The sequence below is a fragment of the Aspergillus nidulans genome, chromosome IV (genome assembly GCF_000011425.1).
Source record: "Aspergillus nidulans FGSC A4 chromosome IV".
NCBI classification, from domain to species: domain Eukaryota; kingdom Fungi; phylum Ascomycota; class Eurotiomycetes; order Eurotiales; family Aspergillaceae; genus Aspergillus; species Aspergillus nidulans.
Window position 1 is genome coordinate 1,484,654 of NC_066260.1, and position 15,084 is coordinate 1,499,737.

At 48.8% G+C, this 15,084-nt stretch overlaps 6 protein-coding genes across 6 annotated transcripts, besides 1 other annotated feature; 3 read left to right on the forward strand and 3 right to left on the reverse strand.

Moving 5' to 3' along the window:
• Positions 1-15,084: part of a sequence feature (contig 1.129 1..627835(1)) that runs on past both edges of the window.
• ANIA_07437 (protein atg22-1) lies at positions 143-1,966 on the reverse strand (the record flags this gene model as incomplete). The annotated part of the gene is made up of 2 exons (XM_050611988.1): positions 143-1,767; positions 1,825-1,966. 2 exons carry the CDS (start codon positions 1,964-1,966, stop codon positions 143-145), a joined length of 1,767 nt encoding a protein of 588 aa, XP_050467954.1.
• On the forward strand, positions 3,213-6,573 carry ANIA_07438 (protein rgr1; the record flags this gene model as incomplete). Its single annotated transcript, XM_675615.1, has 3 exons — positions 3,213-3,890; positions 3,955-5,638; positions 5,717-6,573. The coding sequence occupies 3 exons, from the start codon at positions 3,213-3,215 to the stop codon at positions 6,571-6,573; spliced, it is 3,219 nt and encodes a 1,072-aa protein (XP_680707.1).
• On the reverse strand, positions 6,842-9,382 carry ANIA_07439 (DNA polymerase epsilon noncatalytic subunit; the record flags this gene model as incomplete). The annotated part of the gene is made up of 3 exons (XM_675616.2): positions 9,332-9,382; positions 7,031-9,263; positions 6,842-6,899 (listed from the first exon to the last, which is right to left on the reverse strand). Exons 2-3 carry the CDS (start codon positions 9,202-9,204, stop codon positions 6,842-6,844), a joined length of 2,232 nt encoding a protein of 743 aa, XP_680708.1. The 5' UTR covers positions 9,205-9,263; positions 9,332-9,382.
• On the forward strand, positions 9,695-11,140 carry ANIA_07440 (SHNi-TPR domain-containing protein; the record flags this gene model as incomplete). Its single annotated transcript, XM_675617.1, has 2 exons — positions 9,695-10,759; positions 10,841-11,140. 2 exons carry the CDS (start codon positions 9,695-9,697, stop codon positions 11,138-11,140), a joined length of 1,365 nt encoding a protein of 454 aa, XP_680709.1.
• On the reverse strand, positions 11,696-13,424 carry ANIA_07441 (actin-related protein arp4; the record flags this gene model as incomplete). The annotated part of the gene is made up of 3 exons (XM_675618.2): positions 13,227-13,424; positions 12,638-13,136; positions 11,696-12,572 (listed from the first exon to the last, which is right to left on the reverse strand). The coding sequence occupies exons 1-3, from the start codon at positions 13,267-13,269 to the stop codon at positions 11,696-11,698; spliced, it is 1,419 nt and encodes a 472-aa protein (XP_680710.1). The 5' UTR covers positions 13,270-13,424.
• On the forward strand, positions 13,581-14,760 carry ANIA_07442 (telomere length and silencing 1 family protein; the record flags this gene model as incomplete). Its single annotated transcript, XM_050611989.1, has 2 exons — positions 13,581-13,897; positions 13,960-14,760. 2 exons carry the CDS (start codon positions 13,581-13,583, stop codon positions 14,471-14,473), a joined length of 831 nt encoding a protein of 276 aa, XP_050467955.1. The 3' UTR covers positions 14,474-14,760.

The window sequence follows — 15,084 nt, forward strand, 5'->3', positions numbered from 1 at the left end:
GTAAGCATGCCACCAGCTATGACTCCGGAACATCATTGAGCAGTTTCGCGGCCTTGTACACTTAATGCCCACGACAACACGTCATCCACACGCGCCCAAATTTGAGTACATATTGGAGACCTAAAGAGTCTTGTAGTCATCATTACTGTTGTTGCGAAAACGTTCCGTAATCACGCTGTTCAAGGCTCGAACGTGCCTCCAGCACTTCTGCCAATGCCAGCGCATCTCGCTTTCCTCGATCGGCGTCCACGAGGAGCATTAACGGCAAAGGTAGAAGAATAAGTATCGCGAGAAAGAAGAACGCAGGACGAATCTCCCCATAATGATCTGTGATAAATCCAACAATTGCCGGTCCAAATACACTCGAGCCTTTGTCCGTTATAGCGTAAAGAGAATAGAAAGACGCTTCATATCCAGGAGGGATCAGCTGCCCGAAGAAACTTCGACAATACGACGAAAGCCCTCCCATGACAAGCCCATATATAACCCCTAATGGGAACATTTCCCACGGCTGTTGAAGACCCAAGAAGCCGAGGTTTTTGATGGCTGGAATAAAGCCCAACAGACCATAAAGCGGCACAAGCTCAAAAAGGAAAATGCAAGCGATGATGGTCTGCGAAGCGCGAAGGTTCAGCACTCGTGAAACGTAGCTCCAAGAAAAGGCACCAAAAACTCCTGAGATCATTGTAATCACATTGATCATCCCCAACGCTGCGGGCTCCATATTCAACTGGGTTTTAGCGAAGAGAACGGCTGTACCACTGACGGTGGCGATTCCATCGCTCAACAGGAACCAGGATGCAAGGAATAACAGAATATCCTTCAAATGTCGCGTCCGCATCGCCGTTCGGCCGAGCGACTTCCAAGCGTACGCCATGTAGCCGAGCCATGACTGATAGGCCTTCCCGTCTTGAGCACGCAGCAACGGGGGCCCAGGGCGCGGCCTGAGCCAAAATGCCGCAGGTATAGTGAAGATAAACCACCATAAACCTATCAAGAAAAGAACGAGGCGTAGCGAAAAGGTAGTCTGGCGGGTCTGGACAATGACAAGGATGCATATACCTTGTAGGAAAACAGCACCGATGTAGCCAATGCCAATCCCATATGACGAAATCCGAGTGGATATTGTCAGCTCTTTTGACGTGTTTGATGACGATATAAACTCCCTTGTATCTTCTGGAGTCATTCCATCTCCCTGTAGAAGTGCTGCTCTGGGGTCATCGTTCGAAAAACAGTCCGTGGCAATTGGTTGACCACTGTTTTCAGTAGGAGAACGGACCATGTATCCACTCTCTTCCTTAAGTAACGAAGGATGATATCGGACCAATAAAGGTAGGAAAGAGTTCAATAACACGAACGATGCCCCGAGGCAGGTGTTAGCAACAATAGCGAATAACCCACCAAGTAGGTATACTTTCGGAGTAACCGCAAGGATTAACATCGTACAAATGGAGCCAATAGCCGCAAATGATACTAAGAGCGTCTTGCGGTAGCTTCCATGATCTGCAGCGCCTGACATTGATATTATCAGGATTGCTTGTATGAGGACACTCACGGAGAAGGTGTACATTGCGAAGCTTGCGGTGTTGATTTCGGCCCCAAGGATGTAAACAATACATTGACCTGCAGCGGCGGGACTTGAATTTTGCCAGCTTGTGTTTGATGACTCTGGAGTTTTCCAGATCGCAGTACACGGTGTCGTTTTGTCCGAGAGTAGAACCCCACGTTCTCGGGCCATCTGCTCTAAAGTGATAGGTAAAAATGACCCTACCAACCATTAGAGACGGACTTGAAGATCTTGAAAGCAGAGACAATTCTTCTTACCCATAGCACATACTGTGAAAACCTCTGCTGCCCAACCATAACTATACCACCCCAGCAGCTCTTTCTTGTTTGTTGGCCGGGTGTCATCGCCTGGGTATCGTGGGAGAAGAAGCCCAGGCTCAGCAATTCCATCTTCCTGCATCTTGACGCAAATCGTGATGGTGCTTATAGTAATCACTTGGGTTTGGAACACATTCGAGGCGCTTTTCTTATTCCAGTCTACTCTCAATGCATATTCGCTGTAAGTAGAAGATGATATTAGTGTATGACACGGGAGGATCGTGAATACTGATGAAAATCACTTGACAAGACATGCTTCTGCAAGCTTTTAACTTGAATATACGAGAGGAGATACCCATATCAATATGGTGGTACTCAAAGCAGGAAGAATACCTGTAATGGGTAGCTAGCCCTAGTGATGCAATTATACGGTGTATGGGCTCAGGCGATATCGGGCTTTGATAACGATGAAAAAGCAGGAACGCAGCGTATTATCGAGCCCCAAGTAGAATTATTGGGATTGTAGTATTGATATTAGTAAGTACAATACACACATAAAAGAAATATTGTTGCTGTGGAAGTGAGAACCGTGAGGTGACGAAAGGTTGAGGAGGCTAGGCTCCATGAGATAAACGCAGGCTCTAGCCAACTCCATCAAGGACGCACCAGGCATCAAGGCATCAGATTCATGGCTTATCTCCACTGCTCCAGCCACACAAGGCCGGTCCCGTCTGTTCCATGCATCTGCATCACAGCGCGCCGCAAACCGTCTTGATCTTCATCGTATTCATATCCGTTGAGTTGCAAAGATCCTTTCGGTATTCTTCCCCATAGTTCCTACGCTCATATCTATTATACTCTGAGACAATAACGCCGTCGCATATTAGGTCAAATTCTCCGTCCAGAAAGTTTTCCGAGTCTCTCACCCCAATTCTACCTTGAGCTTCGAAGCACCTTAACCCACTAGCGGCCGGCCTCAACTCATATTTTCATTCTCTAGTATATGAACGCATTACTTTGTTTCGAAGCGCTGTATTCTGATCGGGTATAAACGGGTTCGACTTCGAAGTCATTATACACGCGAACGACTGTACGCTTCTTACCGCAAATCACCGGCGAAGTTTTCTCCCTTTAATTTAACCATTTGAGAGACTCGAATACGGCATCTGTCCAAAGCCATCGCGTTGAACCTTGAACGATATTTATGGCGCTTCGCTGAAGTATCTCTTTCAAGGGGGTATTGTTAGCTACCCTTCAAACCCTGGCGCGGTTAAGCCTCAGACAGCGTCCACGTTAGGTCGCTCATCTCGTGCCGTGCAGGGGGTGAAGGAGGGGAGCTTGGGACTCTCGAACCTCACCAGAGAGCTCATAACATGCCAGGTGTCATCATGAATCAAGATAACATCAATGGACGAGGGCTAGGCTTGCATGATCAGCTGAATGGTGTCTCATCCGCGCCTGCGGGTTCCAGTCAATTAGGGAACCCAGTCGGTCTACATAATGGATCGCTACCCACAAATGGAGTTCAACATCCTGATTCGCGCGGAAGTGACGAGAATTACCGGACTAAGATGATGTTATCCGCCTCAGGAGACCCTCCTGAATTACAGCACATTGTCCAAGGTTTTTTCCCCTTGGCGAAGTTACTTAATCGGTCCGCACAACAATGCTGGAACGATCTTGCGGATTTAGTCGCCGAGCTTGCGGAAATCCAAGTACCCTCCCACGACTCTAATTTTTCCCCAATATCCCCGAACACGAAGGTACTGGGAAATCAGTCTCCGGAAAATGTGCGGAAGAAACTTCGAGCCTTGGAATTCGCCCAGAAAAAGCGAGGGGAATTTATCAAGCTTCTTGTGCTCTCGCAATGGAGCCGACAAGCTGCGGACGTGAGCCGGTTGATTGATATTCAAAACTTCATTCGCACGCAACATCAAGCTTACGCGGGAGCTTTACAATGCATGGGAGACATGAAGAGAGACCTTGTACGAGCACAGGTGGCCAACCCAGATCTAAACACTGCATTGGAAGTCTTGTTGAGAGGTGAGGTTGTATCAATGCCAGATGTAAGCTTCGCTTTGACTCTGCAGACTTTGCAACATCTTGATTTCCATCTGACTTTGATTGCAGCTTGGTTATAGGCCTCCAAAGCCCTTAACGCCAAAATCCACTTTGAAGAAGATGCGAAAGATAAATAGGGTCATCAGCACGAGGTTAGCTTTGCATGATGATATCCCTCTTGCCTTCCAGAAGTACCGCGTCCATGATGGTCGGGTCACATTTGTTGTGCCCGGAGAGTTCGAGCTCGATTTGTCTATTGGGGAAGAGGACGTCACGTCTCAGTTTTTCTTCGTCGACATCCGCTTTCTTTTCAGCCCATCACCTTCGATTCCCGCAGGTCGGATGCTCAGCGAACTCGATATCAAAATTAATGATACTCTTCGAAACGGTGGATTGTCCGAGTGCTTTAACTGGCTACATAATCTAATACTAACAAACAAAATAAATATTCTTGCAAGGCAAGCTTCTGAGCTGAGTAGGAGCCTTTGGTCCAACGTTTTGCGCAGCGAGTTGCTGCACCGGACTCTAGTACTGCAGTACTGGGCATCGAAGCCTAACACGAAAAGTTGGCTTGAGATCGGCATACGACGCGGCCCTCGAGAATCCACTATAGGTGGAATGCGGCCACCATCTTTGGGCTTGCGATGGATTAGGGATGGACAAGAAGTGAACTCGGATGATGTCGAGTTTGACACGGACAGCCTCTCGGTGGATCGTCTTCTTCGAAGTGCCATTGCTTTACACATTTCGCATATACTGTCCTCAGCGTTCAGGAGGATCAGCGAGAAGCTTCTTTATTCTAATGGGTCACTGTCATTACACGCCTATCTTACCAGGACCGAACCAGGGGATTGTCAGCTTGATGTTCAACTTACCGCATCCCGTCGGCTTCGAGTTGCGATCGAGCCCCTGTCGGGAGCTATAGTGCTAGCAGCTACTCCGAATACCCTGGAGCGAGTGGATACCGATCGCAATATGGACCGATCGACCATTGACGATATAGTATCTCGCGTCGGAAGACTTCGCTGTGCTGCGGCGATAGAGGAGGTAGAATCGCAGGTGAAGATGCTTGGATTCATCTCGGTTAGCCCAAGGAACGTAAGGATTGACGCTCGAAGTTTGTTCCCTGCAAACGTTCTGCGGTTCTCGTTCTTTTGGCATCATCATTGGGAGCGTTCCTGGTTGCTTGCCGCAACGAGTAGTATGGATGGAGATAAATGGTGGGTTGTCCAAACTCCGTCGGCGGATTCTGTAACGATCAATCGTAGCTTGGATGCTGCCGTGCATCATGCCAGCTCTGCTGTTCGCTCTGCGCAGGTCATTTGCAACTTGCTACTACCCGCGGAGCAACCAGACTACTCATCACTTGCCGATTTGGGTCATTGCTTGTCAGGCTTCTTGGCCATATATGCAAATGCGCGCTTTCTGCAAGATCTGCAGTTTATCAAAATCTGGCCGCATCTGGAACACTTAAGAATCGGGCCTGGCCTTCAAGTGCCAGACCTCAACATTGAGTACGAAGCGACAAAGTTACCGGAGGCTCTGCGAGTAGCTCTTCCCGCCGGTTTTAAGAGGAAGACATTCGTCAAAAAGACAATTCGCCTGGCTTTTCACGGCATCGACCGGTGCAGGAAAGTCGCCATAATGGTCGCCTACGGCAATTTGTCCACTTCTTTTCCTGCGCTGGGTGATTTAGTCGCCGAAGACGATCACTCGTTGGTCCTTCAAAAAACAGGCACCGGTTTCGCGCTTCGTCTGCTAGCCTCCCCTGGCTATCCAGTCGTTGTCGCCCTTCTTGAATCACTGCAAAGACTTGAATGTGTGTTATCAGTATACGAAATCCTTCGGCGGAAGAAGATGGACGCGCGTTTTCTATCGTTGTCGCGCCTTGGTTTCGCCTATGGACCGAATAAAGAGCTCCTTGCGCAACTCGATATCGGGGAGACACAGCCCCAACTTCCCACGGAAATGGATCCTCTGAAGCTCGCGTTCAGAACGGGTCATTTATTCCATTATCGTCTCAGCATAAGTTTTGATCACTCTAACCCCCATCGCAGAATACAAGGGCCTTTGGCTTCCAACCTGAACCGGCCTACCGCTGAAGCAGGTCTGGACACACTGACAGAGATACTATCATTCACACTTCCCTTGATGCAAGCACTGGATCGATTCATGGCGAACCCCTCTCGCAATGAGTCATCTATAGTGCACGTTACTGTGCGTAATGCAACGTCCTTCCAAATCCATTACCCCTACGAGAAATGCCGGCTCCGACTAGTAGCCCACCAACACCAAAATCAACCCGTCTGGGTTCTCAGAGATGTGTTGAGCTTTCAAGATGGTTCCTGTGAACCAGAATTCAAACACAAACTTCAGGAGAGGCTATATAACTCGAAAGGCACCGGCTGGAGGGGACTTGGCAACGGGGTTATTGCAGAGCCTGATCATATTGGAGATTTATTGGATGAGCTCGACCGGTGCTTGGCCTCGACCAAAGCCAATACGACTCCAAAAGCTCTGGATAGCAGAACCTCCCACGATGCCCCTGCCGCTAACAACCAGTCTCCTGCTATTAGACCTGAAAAGTCAGTGGAAGCGGCTGATATGCACGGAGGTTTTGTCAATAGAAATTTACAACAGAAAGCAGGTCCTGCCTCGCAAAAGACGGATGTCATCACGATCGATTAATGGCCTTCTTGCTCGGTTTTTAATGATGTACGAAAAGTGGCACCTTGTTTTCTCTCCATTTCTATGTCTACAATGGAGCAACAGTCCTTTTGCGTTTAGCGACTTTGACTTGAGTAAATAGCGCCTGGAGGTTACAATTGTGTATTTTAATGGATGCATTAGCAGTTCCACTACATACTGGGCTACTGCATATTCCCACTCGAAGACAAAGATGATTATTGATAGTCTCCCCGTAAAAGTCACATAAGGGCGCGCCTTACCCCAGCATCTACGCTTTGTAAACGTCCACTGCAGCTTCTACACACCGTTCGGCATTCTCTTCAGTTCTATACATTATGAAGGTATTACTAGGGGTCCCGTTTGGCAACCTAAAGTTATCATTCTCAAGGTTTCTATCGGCTAGAAACGGTCCTCTTTCACTCGACCTCGATTCTTCATTATATCGTATTCAACCCACGTCATAGTGGATAAGCCGCCTTCGGGTATGAACCTTGCAGGGTTCATCACATGGCAACCTTCATACGTCAAGCAGAAAGGTGCAATCTCGGGGTCGGCAAGAATAAAAGCAGTCGGTAGAGGATAAAGCTGTAAAGAGGATGCATAGTCCCATAGTATAGGGCGTACAGATTGAGGGAAAGGAGACATGGTGCCTTGATCCAGTACTGACTTGATCAATTTTCGGGCCGAGAGAGTGACTGGTGAAGTTTGGTTGGAGATACCAGCTCCTTGTTGGTCTCCAGCATGAATTTGATCTTCTGGTTCAACAGCGCTGCTCAAATCACCTCCCATATCCGCAGTATTATGACCGACAGTCACTGCATTGCGTCTCAAACGACTGGAAATATCATCCCGAAGTATAGCAATGTCGTGGACCGGGCCGAACAGAGAAATGCGTGAAGGGTTGGTAGTCCAAATAGCCTCCCCGGGAGGCTCTGACAATTGATTTCGGTCCATTTGAGAATTTGCCGATGCAAATGCACGTTTCACTCTGGAAGTAAATAAGTTTGGGATTGCATAGCGTGGTATCGTAGATGAAGCACCCGCTGAGAAGCTCGAAGACCAGGGATCATTGTCTCCAGGCACAAAGATGAACGTAGACCGCTGTAGCAACGAAGGGAAATCGGACAACACCAATGCAAGCATGTCGAAACATTCCTTGTACTCGATGCTCCCGCCCTGACCACCGCCATTAATTATTGCTTTCTGAACAAAATTCCCAACCAAGACGAACAACAAAGGACGCTCCTGCACAGCCGAATCGTTGTATAGACTAAAGACTTTCCTCAGAGCGTCCATCGTCTTCATATTGTCAAGATTAACTTCACCCATGATGACAATCTTGAAACGGCGATTCAACTGATTACCATCGTGAGCCTCGTGCAGACACCTTGTCTGAATTCGTCTCATTCGAGAACCTTGAGCACGCTCACTCCCTACTCCAGTGAAGTCCACCCAGCCAAAGCCGCCACTAGAGCTGATATCCTCGTTTTTACCGTGGATACTCATTCCAAGCGAAGTTTCTCGGCGTTCACAAGGAGGACCACAAATTGTCACTCCAACGAACTTACCTCCTATCGCACCTCCAATCCCGCTGTTGCCGCCTAGCGTGGAGCCCCTGACATTCTCCTCCTCCTCGTAAATGCCATCGACGAGTACAAACATGCCCGGCGTAAGCCAGGCGCCACCCTTAGGGATGAGACGAGCGTGACTCAGGTCTAAGACAATACTTCCCGTCAAATCGGTAAGAGATAGCTCGCCCGTAGGGGATATAGAAAGTAGACCGAGTAACAAATGAGATGTACCACTTCTTCCAAGTAGGTTCGCAACAGGCGTAAGCTTGTAGCACTGGGATCTTGCAAATGTAGATGAAGATCGCTGCAAAGTAGGCATAGAAGCAGACGCTAAAGGCACTTGGAATAACTCATTTCGCAGCAGACGCTGATGAACAAGGTTATATCGATCTCTAAATAACGCGGTCTTGTGCGAAGGTTCTGGAAATAGAGAGGGTTTGATTTTCGTGACTTCAAAGTTCTTTTTCTCCGCATTGTAGGCCAGTCTCGGAGTGTCAAATGCCCCAATCACTTTAATCCAATGCCTAGGGTGTATTACTGTATCATCTGACTTGTTCGATTCTTGGTCATCAATCGTCGTCATCATCGACATGGAAGGCTGTAAGCTGAGCATCCCGCCAGCGCTTGTAGTTCGCGTAGATCCTTCTTTTGACGCAGATTTCGAATCAATCAACCTGCCACCGCTCATGTTTCCCTCCAATGTCTCAAGAATAGCTTTCAGAGAAGCTCCTCTGCCCTCCTCGATGATAACGCCACCTCCGGCCTTCTTCCAACTCTTCGCGACTTCATCGAGCACGCGCTCCGCGAGACCTTCTTCGCGCCATCCTGAGCCGCAGTGCTTACCCACAAAACCAGCTAAAGATTGGAGAGCAGAAGAAGATAGCGTCAAATTATGTTTCCTAGTAAAGGTACGAAATGCGATAGGTCGGAGTGTGGCGGGGGGGAGTAAGATGGGCAGTACAGACGTTCTTGTCGGAATAGGAGTGAGTTTGTTTGACCGCAAGGGATGAACAGGAGTCCCAAACCCTGGTGATGAGGATGGCACAGAATCTGGATTCATAATGGCATGGAAATGATGGACGGGTTCATATCGAGGGACTTGGCCGTAGAAGTTGTTCACTTAGAACTCATTAGCTTGCGGGAAACGGGCGTTTGCGCGAAGGAAAACAATGCTATGCCTAACTCACAGAATATATGTGTGTTTAAAAAGATGATTGAGTTCTCACACGATTTATTGCATAAAGACCATAAGAGGTGGGTGCTGAGCATCCCATGTTTCATTGTACCATAATCTTTGGGGCAGCCAGGGACGCGTGGTGCCGCGCCACGCGTATCGCGACCGAGCGATTTAACCTTTTTTGATTGCCTCACTTCCATTGTCTTCCCATCTCTTCCCTCAACTGGTCTTGTTTACTCTCTCTTGATTCGTTTTTTTTTCTTTCCTTCTTTATTGTCGCTCAAGCACCTAGTTCTCAAAAATCGTCTTTGTTATTGCGATTTTTCTATAGGTCTTTCCAATTGCCGGGCAGCCCATAGCCACCTCGTGAATCATGGATGCGCGAAGTCTAACAGAATCCCCCGATTTGGCTGCTCAAGATGAACGGCAGCGACTGGAGGCCTTGATAAAGCGTGCTGCTGCAAAGGATGCCATGAAGGATTATAATGCTGCCGCAGAACTTTACTCAGAAGCTACCGAAATCCAAGCGAAGTTAAACGGCGAGCTGTCGCTCGAAAATGCCAGTTTATTGTTTGCCTACGGGAAAGCTCTGTACAACGTCGCGGTAAGCAAGAGTGATGTTCTTGGTTCGAAAGTTGCGGGAAAGGCGCAACCCCAGTCAGCACCAAAAGACAAGAGCGCTTCGTCCGAGTCACTCCCAGTTGCTGATAATCTCATAAAAAATGCCGTGGCTTCGAGCTCTTCAGTGGCAAAGATCCAGGAAAGGAGCTCAGAGGATAATCAGAGCAAGCCTTTTTTCCAGTTTACTGGCGATGAGAACTTTGACACCGATTCAGAGGAAGAAAATGAAGACAATGCGGCTGAAGGAGATGAGGACGACAACGACGACGACGACGACGACGATTTTGCCAATGCTTTCGAGATCCTTGATTTGGCGCGGGTCCTCTATCACAAGAAACTCAGTGCTCTGGAAGAGTCCGGTAAAGGCAAATCTACAGATCCTCTCCCCGAGCTCAAGGAGATAAAGGAGCGCTTGGCCGACACATATGACCTCCAAGCCGAGATTTTACTAGAAGGGGAGAATTTTTCAGATGCTGTCACAGACCTAAAGATGGCGCTTGAACTCCGACAGTCACTATTCCCGATGGAGGACCCGTCAGTTGCTGAATGTCATTATAAACTTTCCCTCGCCCTAGAGTTTGGGGCTGTACAGCATGGTGATAATCCAGAAGGAGAAACCAAACCTGCCAAGGTAGACGAGGAAATGCGAAAAGAAGCAGTAACACAAATGGAAATGGCCATTGAGAGTTGCCGGGTCAGGATATCTCAAGAGCAGGAGAAATTGAAAACGGATGGTTCTCTAGATGAGGACAAGCGGGCAGCACTAAAACGAAAAATAGCCAATGTGAAGGAAATCATATCAGACATGGAGCAGAGAGTGAGTTTCTGGCCCAGTCATGGTCTCGTGACCCGAGTGTTTTTGCTAGTGTTTTGCTAATTGATTCTTTTTCATCTCTAGCTGCTCGACCTCCGACGTCCCCCAGTATCTGTCGAGAAGGTACTTGATAACCAGGGCGAAAACATGATTAAAGGAATTCTGGGACAAATTATGGGTGAATCAGATAGCAACAAGCAGTCTCTACTCGATGTCGCCACACAGAATGCCACAGACCTTACCGCGTTTGTGAAACGCAAGCCAGCCAGCAGCAAGTCATCTCAGCGAGCAAGCTCGGCTCCGAAGCGGCCGGTGCAGGAAGAAGCATCTGAAGGAGATTCCAAAAGGCTGCGAGTGGCTGACGGTGATGAAAAGGCTACATGATAATTCTACAGCGTCTCTGCCATGATTTTCTGTTCTATACCCAGATATAGCTAAGTTTTCAGCTTTAATTGCTATTCTTTTGTCCAGAGATCGTTTAGAAAAACAACGCTGGGTACGACGGATTCGTGACTCTGACAATCAGCAACTACCTATACAATGCCTTGCTTTGTGTGAAGACGCGGTGTACTCGCCCACTCAAAAGACCTAAAAGACGTAGTTAGTCCACGATTGGCGGAAACCGACATATACGCATCAACAAAAGCACTCAATCCCAATGACATTACTCGTACAAATTTTCTAATGCTCAAAATCGAGCATAGTCTGAGTTCGATTCTAGGCAAATAAAGTCCAACATGTCCCTTTCCAGCCTTCCATAACAGCGCAGAAAAACGCCAAAGATATAACCACATGTTCCCTACAGGCTACCATAAGCTTCAATCATTGTTTCAAACGGAAGAGAGGGGGAAAAAAAAATAAACGAAGCAGATTTAGTGTGAAGTGAAAGAAAAGAGGACATAAGGAAAGAAAACGAAGCGCAAAAGACATGTGCAAAATTTATTTGCAGCGCTTCTCAACGATGTTCGGGCCGTGCTCGTCAAACTCCTTCTTTGAAATCCACATTTGGTGGAAGGTGCCCAGACTAGCGAGGATGCTTCCACCGATCCAGGAGCTGAATCTGCGCTCGGACGTGTTCCCGGGCGCAGAGATCCTGACTCGGGGCCCAGGGTACAGCTGCATGAGCTCCTGATTAAGGCGGTCCGTAAATCCATAGAGCAAGCTTGAAGCACCTGTAACAACGACGTTGGCTAGCAAATGCGGACGAAGGTCAACATCAACACCATTCAAAGCAGCCTTGATGAGCTCAGGAATAGTCTGCGCTGGTGTTGGTGCTGGGAATTGGGAGTCAGGGTCCAGAATGGTGGCTTTGGCGTCGAACAGCGACTCGACAACCCTGTAGCGATCAACGCCGAATACTTGATTATACCCGTCTGGAAACTCGAATGGCCGGCCTGGAGTGCTCCTAGCCATTTCCTCATTTGGGACACCGTTGGGACCGGGTGCGGAAAGCTTCGTAGGACCGGGCCACACTTGCACGACGCACTCCTTGAATTCGGTAAGTGTCCGCTCTTCGAGAAGGCTGCGGTACGAGGCATCAGGAGCCTTTTCTGGCGGAAACGTCTTATACTTGGCTTGAGGGGGCTGGCCAGCTTCGACAGCTGTCTTTGAAGAAATAAGGTAGTGAGGTGTTATGGTGATGGGCTGCGGTGTGTTTGTCTTGAACAGTGCGCGAATCTGCGACGAGATGTAATCTCCACCTAAAGGTGAATGTTGAACGCCACGTTTAAGAACCATGCCATCATGAACAGGGGTGACGGAAATGTTAGAGGCCCCAATATCGACAACAAGAGCAGAAGCCTTGCCGGCAGCAAACCTGGTGTGGGCAGTCAGAACCTTCGATCAATGCCGCGCAGATTATAGTGGAGGAATCAATCTTACGACGCCAGAACACCGTTCCTCGCAAGGTAAAAGGCTGGGGTTCCCCATTTCTCCATCGCGATTTCAATGGTCTTTTCACGAGCCTTCGTGGGATTCCAGCTGCATTCAGACATCAGCAGAGGGCTGTCCGCAAGAGGCTTCTCGTTGGTTTCAACACCTTCCATCTCCGTTGGCAGCTCGCCCTCGACCAGATCGTTCAGACCATTATGTAGTGGATTGCTAGGTTTCGCACCAGTAAGTCGTGACGTGAAAGAGTACTCCCACAGCTTTTCTGCCATGTCCCAATCCTCTACAACACCATCCCTGCCCATGGGGTTTCCAACCGACAAGCTGGGGCGCGGAGTTACGAAGACATCATCGCCGAAGATGAGCTTCTCCTGCCCCTCAAAAGAGTATTTTCCATAATATGTTGGGACGAGAGATTTCGGTGTATCTTCGCCTGCGAAGCCAGCGCGCGTGGTGGAGAAACCTGGATCAAGGACGATGGCCGAAACCTCGTCTGCACGTTCCGGATACATTAGCACTTGACATTCAAGAACAGAAAGGGCGAAAGCATAGAAGTTAGGGCCTGCTATCTTTGACCACGTACCTCCACCATACTCGGCAGCTGAAGGAGGAACTGAAGCGTTCATCGTTGAGTCTGAACGGTGTAGGTAAAGTTTAGAAGTTGAGATCGAAGTACCAACAGGTGTTCTGTTATCAATGAGACGCGTGCGTACAATCAAGAGTTGCGGGTGAGTTGCAAGAAGAGGCCTGAAGCCTAAAGCTCAAGATGCCTGGTTTGCTGAATGGAATGAGTTGAAAGCTATGTAGTGCGGCGAAGGGTGGGAAAACTAAAAACTTGGGGTAAGGGCGGACTGGACGACTGACGATATTTGACCGCATTTCACTTATCTACAATCCACGTCTTTCCCTTCAGGCACACAGTCCAATCTTATCTAACATGAGTACAGACTGCGATTCAAACCCTGAAATTTTTTTTCGCCCGATTAAGAGAAGAAAATTCCAGCGGCGCCGGCCTGAGGACATAGACAGCCAGCCAGAAACGCAAGCTTCACAGGAAGATCTTCCGGCATCCCAAACACCTCTGAACGAGCCAGAACCCGCACAGGCTGCTGATGCATTCCGTCTACGGCGATTTCATCGCTCTCGCAAAGGCGGCATAGAGTTCTCGACTACGCCACGACCGACATCAGACCAAGCGGACCGAGCTTCTCAGGCGCCGACAGAAGATGCGGATGGCGAACGGCTACGAGCCATGTGCGATCGCTTCACGGCACACACTGGACAGACAGTGGATGTGGATAAACATATGTACGTAGCCCCATCATATCATCGCAATCTTCGTGTCGCGCCACCTCTGCTCGGTCTGCAATGGAAACTAACAATATAAGGATGGCCTATATAGAATCCGAGCTGGCGAAGCGATACCGACGTGATACTCCTGGCATTACACGGGGCATGCCTGGCTCAACTACTACAACACCAAACGATGCCAACCACTTACTATCCACCGCAAACCTCCCTGAGCGCGAGCCCGCCGCTCTGGGAAAACTACATGAGATTGATCTTGGTCAGGAGGCTAAACTACACAATATTGCTCGGACTGAGGAGGCGACAAAGAGAATGCATGGCGATGATGTCGAGCCGCAGATAAAGTGTCCGTCATCGGATCTGCCATCTCGATATCGGAAACGACGCACAAGCGAGGATATTGAGAGGGACCGATTGGTAGAGGAGGTTTTGCGCGAGAGCAAGCGTAAGTATTTAAGAAACAATGAGCCCTACGCACGTCCTCCGCCCATGTCCCTGGTTGCTAACATCTGCCCGCGTTAGTGGATGTCTATGATGAACCGGAAGAAGATGAAACAATAGCCGACGATCAAGCGGCTGATGATAGGGTTGCGGAACAATTTCGACGAGAGTTTCTGGATGCTGTTCAATCGCGGCGTCGGTTAGCCCGGACGAAACCTACGAAGCAGCCTGGCAAAATCGAACCCCCGAAAGGCCCTAAATTGGGAGGTAGCAGGAGTGCGAGAGCGGCAATGCGTGAGATGCAAGAGAAGGGATCGCGAAAGTAAGCTTCTGTTTTTGTGAGATGGTGGGATCTCTATGCGGATGACGTGAACGAGTACCAGAAAACTGCTCCAGGCTGATCCGAGTATTTGGAATAATAAGTATTTAGCTGGTAGGGCTGATATAGTCGCCACAGTCACATTCTCCCTAAGAAGTTGACCAGCAGTTAGCGGTTGTGATCAAGTACGTGCATATCATAAGACATCCGTCCCCTCCCTTACTAGCACAGAGGGACGAAGCATGGGGTGTAGCTCCAGCCTCCGGGGAACAAAATGGGGTTCTTTCACTCCACAATTCAATGTACTGTATGTACATGCAACCACAGAGTACAGAATACGAATTACTTCGTTCTCTCCAAGCCACTCGCCGAA